At 43.1% G+C, this 26,417-nt stretch overlaps 1 protein-coding gene across 2 annotated transcripts in view; it reads left to right on the top strand.

Moving 5' to 3' along the window:
- Positions 1-26,417, top strand: part of SSBP4 (single stranded DNA binding protein 4) — a 97,324-nt gene that overhangs the window by 8,563 nt on the left and 62,344 nt on the right. For both annotated transcript variants that reach the window (XM_070747590.1, XM_070747598.1), the window contains exon 2: positions 20,768-20,840. In XM_070747590.1, coding sequence (XP_070603691.1) covers positions 20,768-20,840 — 73 coding nt within the window. The remainder of the gene's footprint in view (positions 1-20,767; positions 20,841-26,417) is intronic.

Genomic DNA, 26,417 nt, shown 5'->3' with positions numbered 1-26,417 from the left:
AAAGATCAAAAGCAACATGAGAAAATATTATTTTACTGAAAGAGTAGTAGATCCTTGGAACAAACTTCCAGCAGACGTGATTGGTAAATTCACAGTAACTGAATTTAAACATGCCTGAGATAAACATAAATCTATCCTAAAATAAAATACAAAAAATAGTATAAGGGCAGACTAGATGAGCCATGAGGTCTTTTTCTGCCGTCAGTCTTCTATGTTTCTATAAGTTGCCAAGTGCTTGGATTTTGATCATGTGACTGCAGGGGCACTGCAGTGGTTCTAAGCATGGGAAACTGATTGTAAGTTACTTTTTTCAGTGCTGTCGTAACTTCAAACGGTCGGTAAATGAATGGTCCTAAGTTGAGGACTACCTGTATTTTAAAAAGTGACACAAAAACAAACACTGAAAGTACAAAATGCCATAATTAAGAGGAAGGAAAAAAAATTCCCATTCTGGTTTGAGTAAAAAATTTTTTTTAAAAAAGTCACTGCCATATTTTGTAATATCTATGCTGGATTAGGTATTTAAGCCAAAATATTGTCAGGTGTAAGTACGGGCCTCAATGAAGCTGTGGAGCTGCCCTACCACTTACCTTCGGTGGAGCTGCCCTACTACTTCAGATAGTTGCAACCAGGCCTCGCTTACCTCAGCCCATTTCTTCTGCAGCCAGCAAGGCTTCCCTGAAGGCCTGTGTAGCCAATAACAGAGCTCCGAATCAATCTGGAGCTCTGTTATTGGCTGCAGACGCCTTCAGGGAAGCCTTGCCGGCTGCAGAAGAAATGGGCTGAGGTGAGCGAGGCCTGGTTGCAATTGTCCAGAGCCGCAGAAGTTCCTGAAAACCTCTGACAAAGAAAAGGAGGCTGGGGGTGAGCACACAATTGAACTTTTGGTTGGGACGTTTCTCACTGTCCCCAGGCTTCGGGAGGCTTTCCTGAAGCCTGGGGAGAGAGAAAAAGGCCAAAAATAAGCCCAAAAATCAGCTGAGGTGACATAGGCCTCACGTACCCTCAGATATGGTTCCATGTGCCACCTGAGGCACGCATGCCATAGGTTTGCCATCTCATCGAGCCATGCTTTATGGGACCATCTTCCGCCACTTATCTCCCAACGTCCAACCAGAATCCACAGGGCCGGTCTTCTCCAAGTCCCGTCAACCAAACAGTGCTGACTGGCGGGGCCACTTGGGAGGGCCTTCTCTGTGGTGGCTCTGGTTCTGTGGAATCAACTGCCCCCAGAGATTCATACCATCCCCACTCTCCTAGCCTTCCGAAAGGCTGTGAAAACATGGCTCTGCCGGCAGGCCTGGGGCCGTTAAGCATGACCAACTAGCCCAGCCCAAGAAGTCTGAATGTTTGTTGAAAGATTGTTGTATTTTGGTTTTTTTTAACTGTCTCATATTGCTATTGTTTTATTATGTTTATATTGTTTTCATATACTATCATTTTTATCACTGTATGCCACCCAGAGTCCTTAAAGGAGTTAGGCGGCTTGAAGGTTAATTAAATTTAATTAAATTAAATCACTGCTATAGACAATAAAATGGCCCTAGACAAGTCAACAGAATTCACAAGGGATGGACTGGATTTAGGTCTCTTGTAGGAGCGTAGCAACTCTAAACTGATGACACATTTGATACCATCCTCGGGCTCAACCTGATCATCTCCTACAGCAGTGATGGCGAACCTATGGCACGGGTGCCACAGGTGGCACGCGGAGCCATATCTGCTAACACGCGAGCCATTGCCCTAGCTCAGCTCCATGTATGTGCCAGCCAACTGATTTTTGGTTTGCACAGAGGTTCTGGAAGGGCGTTTTTGTTACTTACAGGGTGTCCAGCAAACCTGGAAAACAGAGAAATCAGGAAATTATCAAGGAAATCAGCGGTTCAGGAAATACCATGGAATTATCAGGGAATTCGTGGAAAAAAACAGAATAAATCAGGGGTGGAACCAAACTGTATTAAAATGTTTAAAAATCAGGGAGAAATCATGTTTTTAAAAAAACGCATTGGCCAGAGTCAAGCAAAAATGAGCATAACAGTGGCAACAACTTGCTTCCTCAGCTACCGATATTTCTCCATGGCTTAGCCGTTTGGTATGATGTCATCTACGACCTGCCTTAACTAGATCCCAAGTTACAGGGAAATGTCAGGGAAATATCAGGGAATTTCAAAATTCTTTCCCCCTGGACTCCCTGGACTTAACAAAGGCAATGATTCACTAAACAACCATGGCAAGAAGAATCATGAATCCCTTATATAGAGCGCTGGTGAGACCACATTTGGAATACTGTGTTCAGTTCTGGAGACCTCACCTACAAAAAGAGATTGACAAAATTGAACGGGTCCAAAGACGGGCTACAAGAATGGTGGAAGGTCTTAAGCATAAAACGTATCAGGAAAGACTTCATGAACTCAATCTGTATAGTCTGGAGGACAGAAGGGAAAGTGGGGACATGATCGAAACATTTAAATATGTCAAAGGGTTAAATAAGGTTCAGAAGTGTTTTTAATATGAAAGTGAACACAAGAACAAGGACACAATCTGAAGTTAGTTGGGGGAAAGATCAAAAGCAACATGAGAAAATATTATTTTACTGAAAGAGTAGTAGATTTTTGGAACAAACTTCCAGCAGACGTGGTTGGTAAATCCACAGTAACTGAGTTTAAACATGCCTGGGATAAACATATATCCATCCTAAGATTAAATACAGGAAATAGTATAAGGGCAGACTAGATGGACCATGAGGTTTTTTTCTGCCGTCAGTCTTCTATGTTTCTATGAACAAATGTTTCACTTAGCGACAGAAATTCCAGGCTCAGTGGTGGTTGTAAAATTTTAAAATATTAAATTCTTTGAGATTCAAAATTAAGATGAGACGAACTCTCATCAAAGCAAGCTGGGGCTTGTGATGGCATCGACTACCAACTTGATTTTTGGGCAACCCCTTCCTCCCCTTTGCAGACCCCGTTTCATCCTGTTTAAAAAAGACATTTAAAAAAAAAATAAACGGAGGCGATCTATTAGAAACTAAAAACGTGGCAATTGAATTATGAGTCAAACAGTCCTTAACAGAAGGATTCTTCAAGGCTCCTGACTGCAGCGTTAATTCTCCAGCCAGCCTTCCTTCCTTCACACATGTTTAAATATCATTGATTCAGAAGAAGGAGGACTTGGGTGCCCTTCGTAGAATTACTGGGGGGGCGGCGGGGGGGAACAACACATTAGAGAAGAGGCTGCTATCGAATTGCTTTTTTGCTCTGGAAGGAAAGCTGGGGTATAAATCTAACAAGTCATAGGTTTAGATTTGCAGCTATAGATTTCTGGAAAGAGGCCCATTCGGAGTAGAAATGATGCTGTTGAGAAAAAAAATAATAATAAAGGAGGTTGTTGTGTTTCCCTTTTATGGCATGGGGCCACCTCTGTCTGTTCTGGAGGGGCGACTTGACTTAAAGGAAGGTGGGAGGGGCTGTCACCTGTTTGAGATGAGGACAAAGCTAAACAGTTTTGGTGAACGCAGGAGAAAAGGGTGCCTCTTCTTCCCACAGCAGTAGAATTTGGACAGTGGTGGAGAGATGCAACTTAACTCTCTGCAGCGCAGTATCGCCCACAATATTTTATGCTGCAACACCCTGCCTGTCAATGATTACTTCAGCTTCAACCGCAACAACACGAGAGCACACAACAGATTCAATCTTAATATTAACCGCTCCAAACTTGCCTGTAAAAAATATGACTTTAGCAATCGAGTTGTCAAAGCATAAAACTCACTACAGGACTCCATAGTATCATTTGTATTTGTATTTGTATTTATTAGATTTGTATGCTCGGGGCGGCTAACAACAATATAAAAAGACAATGTAAACAAATCTAATATTAAAAAACAATCTAAAAAAACCCCCAATTTAAAGAACCACTCATACATACAAACATACCATGTATAAATTCTATAAGCCTAGAGGGAAGGGAAAATTTCAATTCCCCCATGCCTGACGACAGAGGTGGGTTTTAAAGAGCTTGCGAAAGGCAAGGAGGGTGGGGGCAACTCTGATATCTGGGGGGAGCTGGTTCCAGAGGGTCGGGGCCGCCACAGAGAAAGCTCTTCTCCTGGGTCCCGCCAAACGACATTGCTTAGTCGACAGGACCCGGAGAAGGCCAACTCTGTGGAACCTACCCGGTAGCTGGGATTCATGCGGCAGAAGGCGGTCCCGCCTAACCCCCAAACCTTTACCCTTAGACTATCTACGGTTGACCTCACCAAGTTCCTAAGAGGTCGGTAAGGGGCGTAAATAAGTGCACCAGAATGCCTATCGTCCCCTGACCTATAGTCTCTCTTATCTCATATATCTTCTCTTCTATCTCTTCTTTCCATTATATCTCTTCTATCTCTTATATGTTCTGCTATTCTCTCTAGTTATATTTTACACTACTCTAATTTTACTCTATACATTCTACTCGGATATATTCTCTATTACCTTCATTGTGTGTTATTGTGTATTGGACAAAACAAATAAATGAAAATAAATAAATAAAAGCCGGAGCCTGTCTGCGGCTCTTTGAAACAGCTGCCTCTTTGCCTCTGCAGCTGCTGTGCAATCCTGGGATAGGTGGGGCTGTTTTAAGGAATTGCAGGCAGGTACCTGTCTCTGCTCCCACGTGGGCTCCAGAGGGGTTTTTTTTAATTGTGGTTGAATCCAAAGAACTCCCATTGATTTTCATAGGCAACTGCCAGACATTTCGAGGCAGTTTAAAGGAATGCAGTGCAGTGCAGTGGAAAATTAATTTACAGAATTCATTAGTTTCAACAGGTATTAATAGCTACTATCCTAATACTAGTTTGCAGTATAGATTTCTCAGGCCAGATGTTCCTCTATCAAGATTTCTTGATAACAAATACTTGGCTTTACCATTATTATTATTATTATTATTATTATTATTATTATTATTATTATTTTATTCACAAAAAACCAGTAATACACAACAAACAAATTGATATGCTGGATTTCGTATAAAAATATCACAAGTCGAACACTTCCTAATTGTCTAGGATTGTGTGATGTATTTTCGTATGATGCATACAGATCCAAGTAGGGTGGCCTTTTGCAACTGACAGATTATTATTATTATTATTATTATTATTATTATTATTATTATTATTATTATTATTGTTATTCACAAAAACAGTAATATATAGCAAACAATTTATATGCTGGATTTCATTTATTATTATTATTATTATTATTATTATTATTATTATTATTATTATTATTATTATAACACAGTGTTCCCTCGATTTTCGCGGGTTCGAACTTCGCGAAAAGTCTATACCACGGTTTTTCCCGGCTGATGACGTCATATGTCATAGCCAAACTTTCATCTGCCTTTCTTAAATAATTTTTTTTAATAAACTTTAATAAATAAACATGGTGAGTAATAATCTAAATGGTTGCTAAGGGAATGGGAAATTGCAATTTAGGGGCTTAAAGTGTTAAGGGAAGGCTTGGGATACTGTTCATAGCCAAAAATAGTGTACAGTGATCCCTCGAGTATCGCGAGGGTTACGTTCCAAGACCCCTCGCGATACTCGATTTTTCGCGATATAGTGGTGCGGAAGTAAAAACACCATCTGCGCATGCGCGCCCTTTTTCCATGGCCACGCATGTGCAGATGGTGGAGTTTGCGTGGCCGGTGGGGAAGACCCAGGGAAGGTTTCTTCGGCCGCCCAGCAGCTGATCTGCTCGGCAGCGCCGCAGCAGCGAGGAGCCGAAGATCGGGGTTTCCCCGCCGCCCACGCAAAGGGGAAACCCCGATCTTCGGCTCATCGCTGCTGCGGCGCTGCCGAGCAGATCAGCTGCTGGGCGGCCGAAGAAACCTTCCCTGGGTCTTCCCCGCCGCCCACGCAAAGGGGAAACGCCGATCTTCGGCTCCTCGCTGCTGCCCGCCCGCCGCTCGCCCGCCCGCCGCCCGCCGCTCGAGAGCAAGAGGGGGAGAGATAGAGAAAGAGAGAGAAGGAAAGAAAGAGATGAGAGAGGGAGGAAGAGAGTGTGAGAGAGGAAGAAGCAAGATAGAGAAAGAGAGAGAGAAATAAAGATGAGAAAGGAAGAGAGTGACGTCATCGGGTGGGGAAAATCGCGATATAGCGTTTCGCGAAGATCGAGATCGCGAAAATCGAGGGATCACTGTATTTACTTCCGCATCTCTACTTCGCGGAAATTCGACTTTCGCGGGCGGTCTTGGAACGCATCCCCCGTGAAAATTGAGGGAACACTGTATATAGCAAACAAGTTATATGCTGGATTTCGTATTTTATATGCTGAATTTTGTTTTATTATTATTATTATTACTATTACTACTACTACTACTATTATTATTTTCATCATCATCATTATCATTATTGCAAAATAGAAAGCTAGACAAAAATTGCGTCTATGTTTTTAGGCCCCGCATAAATCCTCAAGGCAGAAAATAATAATTGGTGAGTGGCTGCAGCCTGGAGGATATCCCCCCCCCCCAAAAAAAATAAAAAATAAAACATGCCTACCTGCTCAGAAAAAGGACGGAGCCAGGCAGTTTGTCTTCAGGTAAATGAATATTTCATGCTTTGCTATGCGCATCCTGGCAGCTATTTTTTGCAAGTGCCCAGAATTCCAAATTGTCTCCGTTGGGCCCGAAAGATTGTGGGGCCTCTGACTTGGAGGGGGTTTAATGTGAGGTTTAGATACATTTGTGGAGGAAGAAGGAAACTTTTTAGAAGCTTTTGGCTAGGGTTGATGCGTGGAACCTCCATGTTTGGAGGCATTCTATCTCTGGGTGCAAGGCATGGGCTCCTCCCGTTGTGGGCGTCGTGAAGTTATCTGATGTGGTGGCTCACTGTGAGAAGTAGAATATCGACTGCATGATGCAGTATGGATATTTGATATGATGGGCAGTGCAGGTATTGCCATTTTTTCTTTATTGTTGGGGGCCTAAAAGCTTGTTGAGGGTCAAGGGAAAGGGAGGGTCTTGCCTTCTCTTTCTGCTCAAGATCCCCATGGACAATTGGTGGGCCACTGTGTGACACAGAATGCTGGACTCGATGGGCTTTGGCCTGATTCAACATGGCTCTTCTTACGTTCTTATGTTCTTATTCTTACGAAGAACAACTAAGCTTGGATTGTCAATCATTTTGCAATAGATATGTATGATAGGCATATTTTGTAACATTACTTTACAAGGTATATTATTACGACTCATTCAAAGCTTTTAGCAATCGGTCATTTCGAAATGGTTCGCTTTATTCTGTGTCATCAGAAAAGAGAAGGCAACGTCAGATAAACCAAAGGGGAGAAAAATAGAAAGGCCAAAATTGTTGACTTCTCCCACTGTTAACTTCTGACTCCACCCTCTTTGTGAAAGAACCACCCCTCCCCTGACAAATGACTCCCAAAAGAATATTTTCTATCTCAGTATTTATCCAACTTGGCAACTTGTAAGATGTGCATCTTCAACTCCATGGCTGACTGGGGTATTCTGGGAATCAAAGTCCAGAGTTGCCAAGTTTGAAAAACACTGTTCTAAATCAACACACACCAAAAGGGCCAGAACACATTTTTTTCTTCTTCTTGCAACTGCAGAGAAAACCCTTCGGCCGTGTTCTGACTGTTTATTAATCTGAAATACGATTTGATTCATATGGCCACCCGTTTCACCATAGCGATTTTTCAGCAGCATAAATAACAACAACAACAACAGAGTTGGAAGGGGCCTTGGAGATCTTCTAGTCCAACCCCCTGATTAGGCAGGAGACCCTACACTACTTCAGACCAATGGTTATTGCTTCTAGTTCTACCCTCAGGTGCTATGGAGAAATTGCCTGAATGTAGAACTGTACTTTTTTCACCCTTGAATTTCATTTCATTTATTTATTTATTAAATTTGTATGCCGCCCCTCTCTGCAGACTCAGGGCGGCTCACAACAGCAACAAAACAATATATAACACAAATTCAATAATTAGAAAGCTAAAAACCCATAATTTAAAAAACATGCACACAACATACCATACATAAACAGTATAGGCCTGGGGAAGATATTTCAGTTCCCCCATGCCTGACGGCAGAGGTGGGTTTTAAGGAGTTTGCGAAAGGCAAGGAGGGTGGGGGGAGTTCTAATCTCAGGGGGTACCTGGTTCCAGAGGGTCGGGGCTGTCACAGAGCAGGCTCTTCCCCTGGGACCTGCCAAACGACATTGTTTAGTCGATGGGACCCGGAAAAGGCCAACTCTGTGGGACCTAATCGGTCCCTGGGATTCGTGCGGTCCCGGAGATATTCTGGTCCGATGCCATGAAGGGCTTTATAGGTCAAGACCAACACTTTGAATTGTGACCGGAAATTGATCGGCAACCAATGCAGACTGCGGAGTGTTGGTGTAACATTTTGTTAGATAGCACCCAGTGTTCAAATTTGTTAAGATCCTTCTGTATCTTGAGCCTGTCTTCTGGAACGTGGGCTATTCCTGCCAATTTGGTATCATCTGCAAGTTTGATGAGTTCCCCATCTGTCCCCTCGTCCAAGTCATTGATGAAGATGTTGAAGAGTACTGGACCTAAAACACAGCCTTGGGGTACTCCATTACATTTATTTATTTATTTATTTATTTATTTATTTATTTATTTTTATTCATTTGTCCAATACACAAATACATAGGAAGAAAAATTGACATGTAGTAATTTATATAAAGGTAAAGTGAACTTAGAGGAGAGGATATATGAAAGAAAGAAAATATATATGATAAGTGAGGGAAAGGAAAGACAATTGGACAGGGGACGAAAGGCACACTATTGCACTTATGTACACCCCTTACTGACCTCTTAGAAACCTGGAGAGGTCAATCGTGGATAGTCTAAGGGAGAAATGTTGGTGGTTAGGGGTTGACACTATTGAGTCCGGTAATGAGTTCCACGCTTTGACACCTCGATTGTTAAAGTCATATTTTTTACAGTCAAGTTTGAAGCGGTTCGTATTAAGTTTGAATCTGTTGTGTTGTTGTGGTTGAAGCTGAAGTAGTCATTGACCGGTAGGACGTTGCAGCATATGATCTTGTGGGCGATACTCAAATCGTGTTTTAGGCGCCGTAGTTCTAGGCTTTCAAGGCCCAGGATTGTTAGTCTATTTTCGTAGGGTATTCTGTTTCGAGTGGAGGAGTGAAGGGCTCTTCTGGTGAAATATCTTTGGACGTTTTCAAGGGTGTTGATATCCGAGATGTGGTATGGGTTCCAGACAGATGAATTTCATTTTGTTAGATAGCACCCAGTGTTCAAGTTTGTCAAGATCCTTCTGTATCTTGAGCCTGTCTTCTGGAACGTGGGCTATTCCTGCCAGTTTGGTATCATCTGCAACTTTGATGAGTTCCCCATCTATCTCCTCGTCCAAGTCATTGATGAAGAGTTATTGAAGAGTACTGGACCTAAAACAGAGCCTTGGGGTTCTCCATTACATACCTCCCTCCATGTAGATGCAATTCCATTGAGCAGTATACGTTGAGTGTGGTTGGTTAGCCAGTTTTGGATCCATCTGATGGTGTTGCTGTCCATCCTACATTTTTCTACTTTATCTAGTAGTAGGTTATGGTCTACAAGCAACATGCATCCATACAACTCAAGAACTTCCTGGGCTGCAACAACCAATCTCTACTCATGCCTAGAAACTCTTTCTGGCTTCCAGGGCTTTGCAAAAACGCTGCCTGGGTTTGTTTGTTTGTTTTTTTATTTGATTTGATTTGATTTGATTTGTATGCTGCCCCTCTCCGTAGACTCGGGGCGGCTAACAACAGTAATAAAAACAGCATATAACAATCCAATATTAAAACAGTTAAAAACCCTTATTATAAAACCAAACATACATACAGACATACCATGCATAAAGTTGTAAAGGCCTAGGGGGAAAGAGTATCTCAGTTCCCCCATGCCTGGCGGCAGAGGTGGGTTTTAAGAAGCTTACGAAAGGCAAGGAGGGTGGGGACAATTCTAATCTCTGGGGGGAGTTGGTTCCAGAGGGTCGGGGCCGCCACAGAGAAGGCTCTTCCCCTGGGTCCCGCCAAGCGATATTGTTTAGTAGATGGGACCCGGAGAAGACCCACTCTGTGGGACCTAACTGGTCGCTGGGATTCGTGCAGCAGAAGGCGGTCCCTGAGATAATCTGATCCGGTGCCATGAAGGGCTTTGTAGGTCATAACCAACACTTTGAATTGTGACCGGAAACTGATCGGCAACCAATGCAGACTGCGGAGTGTTGGTGTGACATGGGCATATTTGGGAAAGCCCATGATTGCTCTCGAAGCTACATTCTGCACGATCTGAAGTTTCCGAACACTTTTCAAAGGTAGCCCCATGTAGCGAGCGTTACAGTAGTCGAGCCTCGAGGTGATGAGCGCATGAGTGACTGTGAGCAGTGACTCCCGATCCAAATAGGTCCGCAACTGGTGCACCAGGCGAACCCGGGCAAACGCCCCTCTCGCCACAACTGAAAGATGTTTCTCTAATGTGAGCTGTGGATCGAGGAGGACGCCCAAGTTGCAGACCCTCTCTGAGGGGTTGGACCGTCTCCAATCTTATGGGGGGTGGGCGAGTTCTTCAAACCTTTGGGAACTTTAAGACTTGTGGACTTCAACTCCCAGGATTCTCCAGCCACAGGGACAAGTGTGATGACAACTGAAAATCTAATATATAAATAAACTGCATGATTGAAGCCAGAGCAATAGCACTTAGACTTATAAACTGTTTCACAAAGCTTTTACAGCTCTCTCTAAGCGGTTTACAGAGTCAGCCTATTGCCCCCAACAATCTGGATCCTCATTTTACCCACCTCGGAAGGACGGAAGGCTGAGTCAACCTTGAGCCAGTCAAGATCAAACCCTGGTGTGTGTGTGTGTGGGAAGAGTTAGCCTTCAGTACTGGTTTCTAACCACTGTGCCACCATGACTCATATATCTCTTTCATATATGTCAATAAAAGGGGAAGACCCTTTACCTATACAGCTGCAGGCATCATAATTTTTGTCCCCCACCTTCACAGATGCTCCTGGGAAGTCACCTGCTTACCCTGTCAGGTTCCAAAAAGGCAGGAAAGGCTCCAAACTTGGTTTGTTAATTCTTGGTTTACTTCCCTTCTGGAACAAACTGATAATCACAAATATAGTGAATATGTTGTTAGGGTTACCTGCCCATGTTCCCCTAACATCCCCTTTGCGAAACGAGTAAACTATCCAAGGGGTCTCCCAGAGATATATACTTACTTACTTACTTACTTACTTACTTACTTACTTACTTACTTACTTACTTATTCAATTTTTATGCCGCCCTTCTCCTTAGACTCAGGGCGGCTTACAACATGTTAGCAATAGCACTTTTTAACAGAGCTAGGCTATTGCCCCCACAATCCGGGTTCTCATTTTACCCACAAGGGAAGGATGGAAGGCTGAGTCAACCTTGAGCCGGTGATGAGCTTTGAACCGCTGACCTACAGATCTACAGTCAGCTTCAGTGGCCTGCAGTACAGCACTCTACCTGCTGCGCCACCCCTGTCGGTTTGACACTTACGCACATGCGATATGGCACTTGCATATGTGTCTTGTTCACGTGCGAGCCTTCCTCCCATGCGCACGGCCTCAGAAACCGTGTACAAATAGGATACCATAGAGCAGTGTTTCCCAACCTTGGCAACTTGAAGATATCTGGACTTCAACTCCCAGAATTCTGGGAGTTGAAGTCCAGATATCTTCAAGTTGCCAAGGTTGGGAAACACTGGCATAGAGCCAGGGTAGTTAAAATGATCCAGACCGAACTGACTGAATAGTACCTCCTCTGGTGTTAAGCTTGTACAGCATCTCAGTCTGTTAGGCAGCAAGATCTTAGTTGGGTTCCCTTTTGGCCTGCACTGGCTGCCAGTCAATTTCCGGTCACAATTCAAAGTGGTTGGTTATGACCTATAAAGCCCTACATGGCATGGGACAAGAATACCTCCAAGACCGCCTTCTGCCGCATGAATCCCAGCAACCGATTAGGTCCCACAGTGTTGGCCTTCTCCGGGTCCCGTCGACGAAACAATGTCGTCTGGCGGGGCCCAGGGAAGAGCCTTCTCTGTGGCAGCCCCGGCCCTCTGGAACAAACTCCCCCCCCTAGAGATTAGGACTGCCCCCACCCTCCTCGCCTTTCGTAAGTTATTAAAAACTCATCTTTGCCGCCAGGCATGGGGAAATTAACACACACCCCAATTGTCAAGGTTGATGTATGGTTTGATTGGATTGTGTGATTATTTTATTTTATTATAAGGGTTTTAAATTGTATTTGTACACAATTGGATTTGTACACTGTTTATATTGTTGTGAGCGGTCCCGAGTCCTCGGAGAGGGGCGGCATACAAATTAATAAATTATTATTATTTATTATTATTATTTTGATTAAAGTGTAAATATAAATGGGACTGGCTCATTTGAAGCTAGAGCAGTGATGGTGAACCTATGGCACACACGCCACATGGAGCCATATCGGAGGCCACGCAAGGCATCGCCCTTTGTCAGCTCCAGCAAGCATGCGCACATTGATTTTGGGCCTTGGGGAAGGCCTTTTCGCCCACCGGAGGCTTCCGGGAAGCTTCCCTAAAGCCTCCAGAGTGCGAAAAATGGACTTCAGGTTTCCCTATTATGCTGTGTTTTCGCATAACGGGAATTCTGGAAACTTCCTTTGAAGCTTCCAGATTGTGAACACTAGCACAATGGGCAAATCGGAAGTCTGTTTTTCCAAACTTCTGGTTTTCCCCGTTGGGCTGTTTTTTCACCATCGCAGGCTTCAGTGAGGCCTGTAAGAAGGAGTGGGGGGCTTGCACACATGCACAGGGGGCAGTGCGGTATGTGTGCACATGCATGCGTGGGGGAACGGAATGGAGTATGGTGATGTATGCATGCGCTACCACACCCTTTCGGCACGTGAACCAAAAAAGCTTTGCCATCGCTGAGCTAGAGTCATGGAGAAGGAGAGGGAGGGAGGGAGTTTAGTGGCATGTGCTTCCTACAGTCACAATGGACAGTAAAGCAGTGTTTCCCAACCTTGGGCACTTGAAGATATCTGGACTTCAACTCCCAGAATTCCACAGCCAGCAAATGCTGGCTGGGGAATTCTGGGAGTTGAAGTCCAGATATCTTCAAGTGCCCAAGGTTGGGAAACACTGCAGTAAAGGAAATAGGCTAAAACAGTCCCCCCCCCCCCTTGGGACTCTTGACCACATAGCCACAGCCACTATCTTGGCTTTTTTGACGTTCACATTAAGAGCGTGGGAGAAACAAATCTGCTCTCACCTTCTCCAGTCTGACCACGGATAGACTCTCTCTGTAATTTCTCTGCTTCTTGAAACTTTAATTTATTTATTTATTGGATTTGTATGCCGCCCCTCTCCGTAGACTCGGGGCGGCTAACAACAGTAACAAAAAACAGCATGTAAATCCAATACTAAAACAACTAAAAACCCTTATTGTAAAACTTGTGTATTGCAAGTTTATCTCTGTGTAATTCACCTTTCCAATGCCTCAACCCTTTAATACAGTTCCTCATGTTGAGGCGATCCCCATCCATAAGTCTAGCGCCAATTCTCCCAACAGAGCTTTAAACCGATTGGCTGGAAGGTCAGAGGGAAAATATGTTTCAAGGTGCCAGGATAGAAGTTATTTGGACCGGGAGTCACTGCTCACAGTCACTCATGCCCTCATCACCTCGAGGCTCGACTACTGTAACGCTCTCTACACGGGGCTACCTTTGAAAAGTGTTCAGAAACTTCAGATCGTGCAGAATGCAGCTGCGAGAGCAGTCATGGGCTTTCCTAAATATGCCCATGTTACACCAACACTCCGCAGTCTGCATTGGTTGCCGATCAGTTTCCGGTCACAATTCAAAGTGTTGGTTATGACCTATAAAGCCCTTCATGGCATTGGACCAGATTATCTCAGGGACCGCCTTCTGCCGCACGAATCCCAGCAACCAGTTAGGTCCCACAGAATTGGCCTTCTCCTGGTCCCGTCGACTAAGCAATGTTGATTGGCGGGACCCAGGGAAAAGCCTTCTCTGTGGCCACCCCGGCCCTCTGGAACCAGCTCCCCCCAGAGATCAGAATTACCCCCACCCTCCTCACCTTTCGTAAGCTCCTTAAAACCCACCTCTGTCGTCAGGCATGGGGGAACTGAGATATCCTTTCCCTCTAGGCCTATACAATTTATACATGGTATGTTTGTGTGTGTGCTTGTTTGGTTTTTAATAAGGGTTTTTTAGTTATTTTAAATATTAGATTTGTTATATGCTGTTTTTATTGTTGCTAGCACAGTAAAAGGTATTAGCTTACAGTCTAGGCCTCTTTGGGGCATTATGTCACTTCCAGGCAATATAAAAGCAAAGGATTTTGGATAATCGGGTGTGGGGTTTCAACGCCGTTCAAAGCAAGAGGTTTTAGAGGGGGTGTGTGTGCTTGAAAAAGGTTTTCAAACCATGAGTCTTAGAAAAAAACATTCTCTGCTGGATGGTTTTTGGCTGGGATTTCGGTGAGCTGATTCATATTCAAATGGTCTTTGTTATCTAAGGCAGTGTTTCCCAACCTTGGCAACTTGAAGATATTTGGACTTCAACTCCCAGAATTCCCCAGCCAGCAAACGCTGGCTGGGGAATTCTGGGAGTTGAAGTCCAGATATCTTCAAGTTGCCAAGGTTGGGAAACACTGATCTAAGGAATGCCATTTAGGCCGAGTTTGGCGCCTTTCCCAGACCTTGTTGATGCTTCATTCTGGAGAGAGAAATAACTCCCTTTTCCCTTGCCATTTAAATCTGCTTTTCACTCTGTGTGCTTTTATCAATAAAGAGTGTGATTTCGCCATGTAATAAGGACCTTTTGAGTCGGTGTGTGTGTGTTTCTCTCCGAGAACATTAGGCGACCCCTGTGAAACAACCGTTCGATCCCCAAAGGGGTCCCGACTCCCAGGTTGAGAACCACTGGTGTAATTTCTCATAGATCAGGATTTCCCAACTTAGGTAAGTTTAAGATACGTGGACTTCAATTTCCAGCATGACCAACTGAGGAATTCTTGGGCCTCTCTAGGAATCTTCTGGGAGGAAACAGGGCCGAAAAAGTCATGGAGAAGCCTCCGTGGGGCCTCTTTAGGAATCTCCTGGGAGGAAACAGGGCCGGAAAAGGCAGGGAGAAGCCTCCGTGGGGCCTCTCTAGGAATCTCCTGGGAGGAAACAGGGCCGGAAAAGGCAGGGAGAAGCCTCCGTGGGGCCTCTCTAGGAATCTCCTGGCAGGAAACAGGGCCGGAAAAGGCATGGAGAAGCCTCTGTGGGGCCTCTCTAGGAATCTCCTGGCAGGAAACAGGGACTCCACCCTCCCTGTGGTTTCCCCAATCACACACATTATTTAGTTTTACATTGATTCCTATGGGAAAAATTACTTCTTATTATTAACTTTTCTACTTAAGAACCTGGACACGGAACAAATTAAGTTCGTAAGTAGAGGTACTACTGTATATATTTTCCCTGGCCAAAATGACTTTTATTCAAATGAAGTTAACCTATGGACAATAAATGATGACTGGATTTGGATGAATTTGTTCTTAGTATATTTCAGACCTCTTTATTTTTCACCTAAAACAATTTTCCATACTTTTATATAATACTCATCCAAGGAAATATTATTTTTCTGGTGTTTTACATTATCAACTTGGCAGCTAGCACAGGAACTGAATCAGTTCCTTATACTGCATTAATTTATACGTGCTAGGGAAAAAAATAAACGAACAGCAGGAATCATTATGAACGATTGGTGATTTTTTCCAATTTCTTCAAAAACTTTCAACTGCAAGGACTAACTAATTAGACATTGCTACCAAAAATAGTAATATGTGCCAATTTGTTTACAATCCAATCAGTACAATCTGGAAATATTACAATTAATGTTAAAATGCTACGCAAAGTGTAAAACCGCCTATGGATTATCTTTCACTCAATTCTTAATGAATTGCTGAAATAGATTTAAAATAAATTAATGCCCCAAAGTGTCCCAGGGAGTTTCTGAAAGTTCAAAACCCAGCATTTTCTTCAAAATATTTTTACATGTTCAAAAGAAGTTGTTGTGTTTAATATAAGTATTTGATACAACATTAATGAGATACAAGTGAAGTAAATATATACCAGGCTTCAAGCTATTCTTGGTTTTAATTGAAGACACCTGGATACTTTACAAAAGATTGATTGGGTTTGATTCATTTGAAACCAGGTTGGTACTTGTGGCAACTTTTTTTTCCAAAATATATTTAGAATTTGCAGGGTTTCCATCTATAATTAAATCTCTAATTCTATATAATCCTCCTTATTCCTATTGCTTATGCTGTGTAAATTTATCCTCGTGCTTAAGAAAAGAATATTGGAAAATGGTAGGAAAGGTGTTAGTAGCAGAGTAGCATTTGCCCCCAATGCAGATTATTCAGAGGCTTAAATGTAAATGCAGATGTCAGAATGCAAATACAATACAGGAAGTGGGTCAGATAGGAAGCCATCAAGGGCTATATGCACATAATGCATAGAGCCACAGATATGCCAAAGGTTCTTCAGTACAATGCGTGAACTCGGAAGATTGCTATAATTGTGCCAAGATGATGCGAGAAAGATTGAAAGAAATACAGAGCTACTGTGGTTACTTGCTACTAAAGCTGGCACTCTGTTTACTCAGACTACAGTGTTCCCTCGCTTTTCGCGGGGGATGCGTTCCAAGACCACCCGCGAAAGTCGAATTTCTGCGAAGTAGAGAGGCGGAAGTAAATACACTATTTTTGGCTATGAACAGTATCACAAGCCTTCCCTTAACCCTTTAAACCCCTAAATTGCAATTTTCCATTCCCTTAGCAACCATTCAGATTATTACTCACCATGTTTATATATTAAAGTTTATTTTAAAAAATATTTATTAAAGTCAGCCAAAAGTTTAGCGATGACATATGACGTCATCGGGTGGAAAAAAACCTTGGTATAGGGAAAAAACCCGCAAAGTATTTTTTAATTAATATTTTTGAAAAACCGTGGTATAGACTTTTCGCGAAGCTCGAACCTGCGAAAATCGAGGGAACACTGTATATGTATTTTTGATTTCAGCACTGAATGTAGATGAGCCCAATTGTTTTATATCTCTCCTGAAAATTTCCTTAAAAGCCCTGGTTTGTTGTAGGTAGCTGCAAGATTAATGGAGCTTGATCTGATCTTGCAAAATAATCCAAAACTGATCATGGGATGGACGATGCTGTTAATTCTTTGCTACCAATGCATTTTCAAGGACCTTTCTAATCTCCAGCAGTGCTGAGGGGAGGCCTTTTAATTTATTTTTTTATTTATACATACAGTGGTACCTCTACTTAAGGACTTAATTCGTTCCATGACCAGGTTCTTAAGTAGAAAAGTTTGTAAGTAGAAGCAATTTTTCCCATAGGAATCAATGTAAAAGCAAATAATGCATGCAAATCCATTAGGAAAGAAATAAAAGCTTGGAATTTGGGTGGGAGGAGAAGGAGGAAGAAGAGAAGGAGGACAGTCGCTGCCCAAGAAAGAAGGTGAGGTAGGGGGAATCAAAAAAATCCAAAACTTTAAGGGTTAAAAAAAAAAGAGGGACTCGTGTCTCCCAAACACCCGGCGTGAGGCTGCCTCCCATACACTGCGCCAAAGAGAGAAACCCAGGGGGAATGGCAGGAAACTGACCGGGCCTTTGTGCCGCTCTCAAATTTCCTGGGAAATTTTTCTGGGCTCGGGTTCTTAAGTAGAAAATGGTTCTTAAGAACAGGCAAAAAAATCTTGAACACCTGATTCTTATCAAGAAAAGTTCTTAGGTAGAGGTACCACTGTATATTTAAAACATGTATATAGCTGCTTAACTCAAACATTAAATCTATTAAAACCATAAACATTTTAAAACTGGCACCAATTGGACGTTAAACTTCCAATATGCAGTTCCTCGCTAAATCTCTCACCCACCTTTCCCTATCCAGCATTTGGTGGTGGGGATCCAATATTTCAAAGCTTTTCGGGAAGCTAGGGCATTAAAGCCCTACATGGCATTGGACCAGATTGTTTACGGGACCGTTTTCTGCCTCACATAACCCAGCGACCGGTTGAGTCGCACAGAGTCGGCCACCTCTGGGTCCGTCGGCCAAACAATGTCGACTGGCTGGTCCATGGAGATGGGCCTACTCTGTTGTGGCCCCAGCCCTCCGAAACCAACTCCTACCAGTGATCCGCCCCGCCCCCAGTCTCCTTGCCTTTTGAAAGGCGCTAAAAACACATCTATGCCAGTAGGCCTGGGGACCTTCAGTGACATCTTCGCTCTGGCCATTGGAATGAAAAAGTAATGATTGTTCTTTTTATTGTGGGTTTTCTAATGTTTTTAATTGTATTTATTGTTATTATGACTATTTTTACCGCCCTAGGTCCGCGAGGAGAAGGGCAGCCTATAAATCTAATTAGGTAGATTATAGAGGCATGGGAAGAATAATCCACAGGGTAGGGGAAATATTTGAGTACCATAAGGAAATATTTGGGTACCGTTTGTTGGGGGTCAAGGGAAAGGGAGGGTTTTGCCTTCTCCTTCTGCTCAAGATCCCCATGGACATTTGGTGGGCCACTGTGTGACACAGAATAATGGACTTGATGGGCTTTGGCCCAATTCAGCATGGCTCTTCTTATGTTCTTATTTAGGGGAAGTGTGCTCATTCTATCTTATTTTATTTATTTAGAAAACTTATATTGCTGCCTATACAAACATGGAAGCTTACAAGGATCTTACCTGGTAGGATAGGTAGATGACCTTAGGGAAAATTACACAAGAAAAGATTACGGTACCTTGCCCTGTGCCATGTAGGGCTTTAGAAACATAGAAGACTGACGGCAGAAAAAGACCTCATGGTCCATCTAGTCTGCCCTTATACTATTTTCTGTATTTTATCTTAGAATGGATATATGTTTATCCCAGGCATGTTTAAATTCAGTTACTGTGGATTTATCTACCACGTCTGCTGGAAGTTTGTTCCAAGGATCTACTACTCTTTCAGTAAAATAATACTTTCTCATGTTGCTTTTGATCTTTCCCCCAACTAACTTCAGATTGTGTCCCCTTGTTCTTGTGTTCACTTTCCTATTAAAAACACTTCCTTCCTGAACCTTATTTAACCCTTTAACATATTTAAATGTTTCGATCATGTCTCCCCTTTTCCTTCTGTCCTCCAGACTATTCAGATTGAGTTCATGAAGTCTTTCCTGATACGTTTTATGCTTAAGACCTTCCACCATTCTTGTAGCCCGTCTTTGGACCTGTTCAATTTTGTCAATATCTTTTTGTAGGTGAGGTCTCCAGAACTGAACACAGTATTCCAAATGTGGTCTCACCAGCACTCTATAAAGCGGGATCATAATCTCCCTCTTCCTGCTTGTTATACCTCTAGCTATGCAGCCAAGCATCCTACTTGCTTTCCCTACCGCCTGACTGCACTGTTCACCCATTTTGAGACTATCAGAAATCACTACCGCTATTAGAGGTAATAGCACCTTGAATTGCACCCCATAAAAAAAAACCTGAGTGCCAGGTTCTGCTCGCCGAAAAGAGGGGTTACATGGGTAAACTTGAGCATATGTCACTGGGCCGAGGTGGAGTTCCTAAATATTTACAGTCAATCATTTCATTGTTTGACTGGCAGTCCTAACAAATAAGATAAAACCCGAATAGAAGTGGCCAAACTCATATAAAATTTATTTATTTTATTTATTTATTTATTCATTGGATTTGTATGTCGCCCCTCTCCGCCGACTCGGGGCGGCTAACAACAATGATAAAAAACAACATGTAACAATCCAATTTAATAAAACAATTAAAAACCCTTATTATAAAAACCAAACATACACACAAACATACCATACATAACTTGTAACGAACTAGGGGAAGGAATATTTATTTATTTATTTATTTATTATTTAGATTTGTATGCCGCCCCTCTCCTCCATGCCTGGCGACAAAGGTGGGTCTTGAGTAATTTGCGAAAGACAAGGAGGGTGGGGGCCGTTCTAATCTCTGGGGGCAGTTGATTCCAGAGGACCGGGGCCGCCACAGAGAAGGTTCTTCCCCTGGGGCCCGCCAAACTCCTTAAGACCCACTTCTGCCGTCAGGCATGGGGGAACTAAAACACCTCCCCCTTGCCCATGTTGTTTTGTTGATTGATTGACTGTGTGCCTGTTTCTTATATATATTGGGATTGTTTTATGAAATTACTAATTTTAAATTGTAATTAGATTGGTGGGCATTGGATTTTTATTATGTACTGTTTTTTATTATTGTTGTGAGCCGCCCCGAGTTTGCGGAGAGGGGCGGCATATAAATCCAATAAATCTAATCTAATCTAATCTAACTCTGTGGGACCTTATCGGCCGCTGGGATTCGTGCGGTAGAAGGCGGTTCCAGATGTATTCTGGCCCAGTGCCATGTATGGCTTTAAAGGTCATAACCAACACTTTGAATTGTGACCGGAAACCGACCGGCAGCCAGTGCAGGCCGCGGAGTGTTGCAGAAACGTGGGCGAATCTAGGAAGCCCCACGATGGCTCTCGCGGCCGCATTCTGCACGATCTGAAGTCTCCATTTTGCATTAAAATGTAAAATGTAAGAATATTAAGCCAGTGTTATTGCAGCAAATATGTTCCTACGTAAAGTATTGGAATTTCTTCTCTTTTTCCCCCAGGTTGGCACTGTATGTGTACGAATATCTCCTTCATGTTGGGGCCCAGAAGTCTGCACAGACTTTCCTCTCGGAGGTAAGAATAGGACCCAAACCTTGGGGGAAGTGAACAGATGGGGGAATTGACAGGCACCTCACTTTAGATTTGATCACTGTAGATTGGGCATATTTCCTTTAAAATTAGAGGCTCTGCAGAGAGGATTCTAATAAACGACAAAACAATACAACGTTTGGAGGTGCTTCTATCCGGCCAAAGTTTGTAATCTCTTCTTTAAAATATTTTTCAACGCAGACCCGAGGTCCTCATACTGTAATGTGATTTGTCATAATTAAAATTAAATTTTTAATTTCCCTTGAGTAGTTTTCTTAGCGGCATTAATGAAATGATTTGACACTGCCTTCTCTGGGAATGTTGCTTTGACATTCCAATTTAGCTCTGGGTGTTATATCGCCTGGTGGTCTCCCATCCATTACTAAGTAAGCCAAAGCATTAATTGTCAAGGTGTTAAGCCAGGTGTGGCCAATTAGTGGGCCAGTTTAAACATATGTTTCCGTTTTCTTATTTTCCCCTAGTTACATATTTTTATTCAAGGGATTCCTTTGTGTCTTCAAAGCATCCCTTGGGGATGGGGAAAAAAACAAATCCGAATAAAATGTGAAAGCAGAAATGTATAATTGAAAGATACCAGACGACAGAGCTGGGTAAAATGAATTGTTCTTCTATTGGTTCCATCTTTTTTGATTCAAGTACTGTATCTCAGAAACACAGTTCGCACACTATTACTACTGCAAAATCTTAATAACACCGAATTTGCAATCCAAGGAGCAATTTGCCTTGAGCAAAAAGTAAATTTGCAAATAAGTTGGGAGCAAAGAAATAATTCCTTGGGAATCTTAACGCGGTGATAGCTTAATAATATCGTTAGTGACTCAATGGAAATAATTCTCCAAGGACAGAAGTCAGATCTGGTGCATCCACACCCACTCCCTTACGAATCAGATGCCAGAGTTTATCATTTCAAAGAACAAAAGAATAGCTCTCTAGGATCAAGCCAATGTCCCTTTTAATCCTGGTGTCTGTTTCCCATGGAGGCCAACTAGATGCATCTTCAGTGCTCCTACGCAGGAGAAGGAGATATATTTCTTGTGCTGGTGTTGTTTTTTTTACAGAAGGAGTTTGGAGACTTATTTTCTCCCAATCTAGAAAGAACATTGAGTGATTAAAGAGCCTGACCTCCATTAATTTATTCAATCCAAATTATTACCATATTTTTCAGAGTATACGACGCACCAGAGTATAAGACGCGCCTTAGTTTGGGGGAGGAAAATAGGGAAAAGAATCTGCTTACCAGATATTCCTCTGGCTAGTGTCCTTAGTCTGGTCAGCTTCAGCACATTATTTTATCCCCTGGTTAGGGCTTTAAAAAAAACCTTATTCAGAGAGAGTAGCAATGAAAGAGCTTGCAACTGGGTAAGAGCTGGGAAAATCATTAGCACCTGGTTAGGGCTGGAAAGAAACATTTGGAGCAAGTTAGAGCAATGGAAAAAAAAACCTGCAAAGACTTAGGGCTTGGAAAACATTCTTTGCAAAGAGTAACAGTGAAAAAGCTTGTAAGCTGATAAACGCTGGGGACATTGTTACCACCTAGTTAGGGCTGGTGGGGAAAGGCTTTGAAAAAAGTTACATTCAGAGTGTAAGATGCTCCTGAATTTAGTTTTGGGGAGGAAAATAGGGGAAAGAATCTGTTACCAGATATTCATCTGGCTAGTGTCCTTAGTCTGGTCAGCTTCAGCACATTATTTTATCCCCTGGTTAGGGCTTTTTAAAAAAAACCTTATTTGGTAACGATGAAAGAGATTGCAAGCCAGTAAGAGCTAGGAACATCATTAGCACCAGGAAAGAAACATTTGGAGCAAATAGAGGAATGAAAAAAAACCTGCAAAGATTTAGGGCTTGGAAAACATTCTTAGCAGAGAGTAACAATGAAAGAGCTTGCAAGCCGGTAAGAGCTGGGAACATTGTTAGCAACTGGTTGGGGCTGGAAAGAAAGTTATTCAGAGCAAGTTGGAGCAGTTAAAAAAAACCCTACAAAGACAGAGTTTGGAAAACATTCTTAGCAGAGAGTAACAATGAAAGAGCTTGCAAACTGGTAAGAGCTGGGAATATTGTTCGCATCTGGTTGGGGCTGGAAAGAAAGTTATTCAGAGCAAGTTAGAGCAATTAACCCCCCCCACACACACACACACAAAGACAGAGTTTGGGAAACATTCTTAGCAGAGAGTAACAATGAAAGAGCTTGCAAACTGGTAAGAGCTGGGAATATTGTTCGCATCTGGTTGGGGCTGGAAAGAAAGTTATTCAGAGCAAGTTAGAGCAATTAACCCCCCCCCCCACACACACACACAAAGACAGAGTTTGGGAAACATTCTTAGCAGAGAGTAACAATGAAAGAGCTTGCAAACTGGTAAGAGCTGGAAATATTGTTCGCATCTGGTTGGGGCTGGAAAGAAAGTTATTCAGAGCAAGTTAGAGCAATTAAACCCCCCCCCACACACACACACACACAAAGACAGAGTTTGGGAAACATTCTTAGCAGAGAGTAACAATGAAAGAGCTTGCAAACTGGTAAGAGCTGGAAATATTGTTTGCACCTGGTTGGGGCTGGAAAGAAAGTTATTCAGAGCAAGTTATAGAAATTAAAAAAAAACCCTACAAAGACAGAGTTTGCAAAACATTCTTAGCAGAGAGTAACAATGAAAGAGCTTGCAAACTGGTAAGAGCTGGGAATATTGTTCGCATCTGGTTGGGGCTGGAAAGAAAGTTATTCAGAGCAAGTTAGAGCAATTAACCCACACACACACACACAAAGACAGAGTTTGGGAAACATTCTTAGCAGAGAGTAACAATGAAAGAGCTTGCAAACTGGTAAGAGCTGGGAATATTGTTTGCACCTGGTTGGGGCTGGAAAGAAAGTTATTCAGAGCAAGTTAGAGAAATTAAAAAAAATCCTACAAAGACAGAGTTTGCAAAACATTCTTAGCAGAGGGTAACAATGAAAGAGCTTGCAAGCTGGTAAGAATTTGGAACGTCGTTAGCACCTGGTTAGGGCTGGAAAGAAAGTTATTCAGAGCAAGTTAGAGGAATGGGGGAAAAAACCCTGCAAGACTTAGGGCTTGGAAAACATTGTTAGCAGAGAGTAACAATGAAAGAGCTTGCAAGCTGGTAAGAGCTGGGAACATTGTTAGCAACTGGTTAGAGCTGGAAAGAAAGTTATTCAGAGCAAGTTAGAGCAATGAAAAAAACCCAACAAAGACAGAGTTTGGAAAACATTCTTAGAAGAGAGTAACAATGAAAGAGCTTGCAAGCTGGTAAGAGCTGGGAATGTCGTTAGCACCTGGTTAGGGCTGGAAAGAAAGTTATTCAGAGCAAGTTAGAGCAATGAAAAAAAATCTGCAAAGACTTAGGGTTTGGAAAACATTCTTCGCAGAGAAAAGCAATGAAAGAGCCTGCAAGGTAAGAGCTGGGCAGATCATTAGCATCTAGTTAGAGCTGGGGGGAAAAGCTACATTCAGAGTATAAGACACATCTGAATTATCAGCCTGTTTTAGGAAGGAAATAGGTGCGTCTTATACTCTGAAAAATACGGTAACTGATTAGCAAAGAGACCTTTTAGCTCATCTAGTCCAACCCCCTGCCCAAGCAGGAGACCCTACACCATTTCTGACAGTCTCTTTTTGAAAGCCTCAAATGATGAAGCTCACACAACATCTTCTGTTCCATTGGTTGATCATTCTCACTGTCAGAAAATTTCTCCTTATTTCCAGGTTGAATCTCTCCTTGATCTGTTTCCATCCATTATTCCTTGTCTGGCCTTCAGGTGCCTTGGAAAATAGGTTGACCCCCCTCCTCTGTGGCAACCCCTCAAATCTTGAAACACTGCTATCATGTCTCTCCTGGTCCTTCTCTTCACTAGACCAGCCATGCCCAGTTCCTGCAACCATTCATCGTACATTTTACCCTTCATCCCTCTCATCATCTTGGTTGCTTTTTTCTGCATTCTTTCTAGGGTCTCAGCATTGTCAGTCTTTTTAAATTAATCCTCAGTCTTATACAGTAATACCTCGTCTTACAAACCTAATTGGTTCCCGGGGGAGGTTCGTAAGGCGAAAAGTTTGTAAGACGAAACATTGTTTCCCATAGGAAACAATGTAAAATCAATTAATGCGTGCAACGAGAAAAAAAACTCCGCCACCCGGCTGTCACCTTTTGAAACAGCCGGGTGCTTCTCAGCGTTCTCCCAATGCCGAACCCAGAAATTCGGCAAAAGTTCTGGTTCGGGTGGCCGCTGTGAAGCCCCGCCGCCCGGCTGTCACCTTTTGAAACAGCAGGGGGGCTTCTCGGCGGCCTCCCGAACGCCGAACCCGGCTAACAACAATAATAAAAACAGCATGTAAATCCAATACTACAACAACTAAAAAACCCTTATTTTAAAACCAATCATACCTACAAATAAACATACCATGCATAAATTGTAAAGGCCTAGGGGGAAAGAGTATCTCAGTCCCCCCATGCCTGACGGCAGAGGTGGGTTTTAAGGAGCTTACGAAAGGCAAGGACGGTGGGGGCAATTCTAATCTCTGGGGGGAGGGTCGGGGCCGCCACAGAGAAGGCTCTTCCTCTGGGTCCCGCCAAGCGACATTGTTTTGTTGACAGGACCCGGAGAAGATCCACTCTGTGGTACCTAACTGGTCGCTGGGAGAAGGGCTTTATAGGTCATAACCAACACTTTGAATTGTGACCGGAAACTGATCAGCAACCAATGCAGACTGCGGAGTGTTGGAGTAACATGGGCATATTTGGGAAAGCCCATGATTGCTCTCGCAGCTGCATTCTGCACAATCTGAAGTTTCCGAACACTTTTCAAAGGTAGCCCCATGTAGAGAGCATTACAGTAGTCGAGCCTCGAGGTGATGAGGGCATGAGTGACTGTGAGTTGTGACTCCCAGTCCAAATAGGGTCGCAACTGGTGCACCAGGCGAACCTGGGCGAACGCCCCCCTCTCCACAGCTGAAAGGTGTTTCTCTAATGTGAGCTGTGGATCGAGGAGGACGCCCAAGTTGCGAACCCTCTCTGAGGGGGTCAGTGATTCTCCCCCCTGGGTAATGGACGGACAGATAGAATTGTCCTTGGGAGGTAGGACCCACAGCCACTCCGTCTTGTCTGGGTTGAGTTTGAGTTTGTTGACACCCATCCAGGCCCCAACAGCCTCCAGGCACCGGCACATCACTTCCACTGCTTCGTTGACTGGACATGGGGTGGAGATGTATAATTGGGTATCATCGGCAACAGTTGTAGCATCCCGGGGTTATGGGGGTCACCTTCTCGACCAGCTTCCCAACAGCAGAGTCAGTAAGGGGAAGTTGGATTCACTTAACAACTGCATCATTTACTTAACGGCAGTGATTCCCTTGGCCACCGTTGACTAAAGGGTGTACAAGGCCATTGTGTAAAAACAGAAAATTTCCATAAAGTGGTACCTGACAGTTTAACTTACAGATTACTTTTGTGATTAGCCACCCAAAAGCTAGGTGAGAAACCCAAAATTGTTCAGGAAGCAATTTTTTTTATGGTCCGTTGGAACTCTGAGATTGT

This window comes from Erythrolamprus reginae, chromosome 1 (assembly GCF_031021105.1).
Source record: "Erythrolamprus reginae isolate rEryReg1 chromosome 1, rEryReg1.hap1, whole genome shotgun sequence".
NCBI classification, from domain to species: domain Eukaryota; kingdom Metazoa; phylum Chordata; class Lepidosauria; order Squamata; family Dipsadidae; genus Erythrolamprus; species Erythrolamprus reginae.
This window is presented reverse-complemented; position numbering and strand designations above follow the sequence as displayed.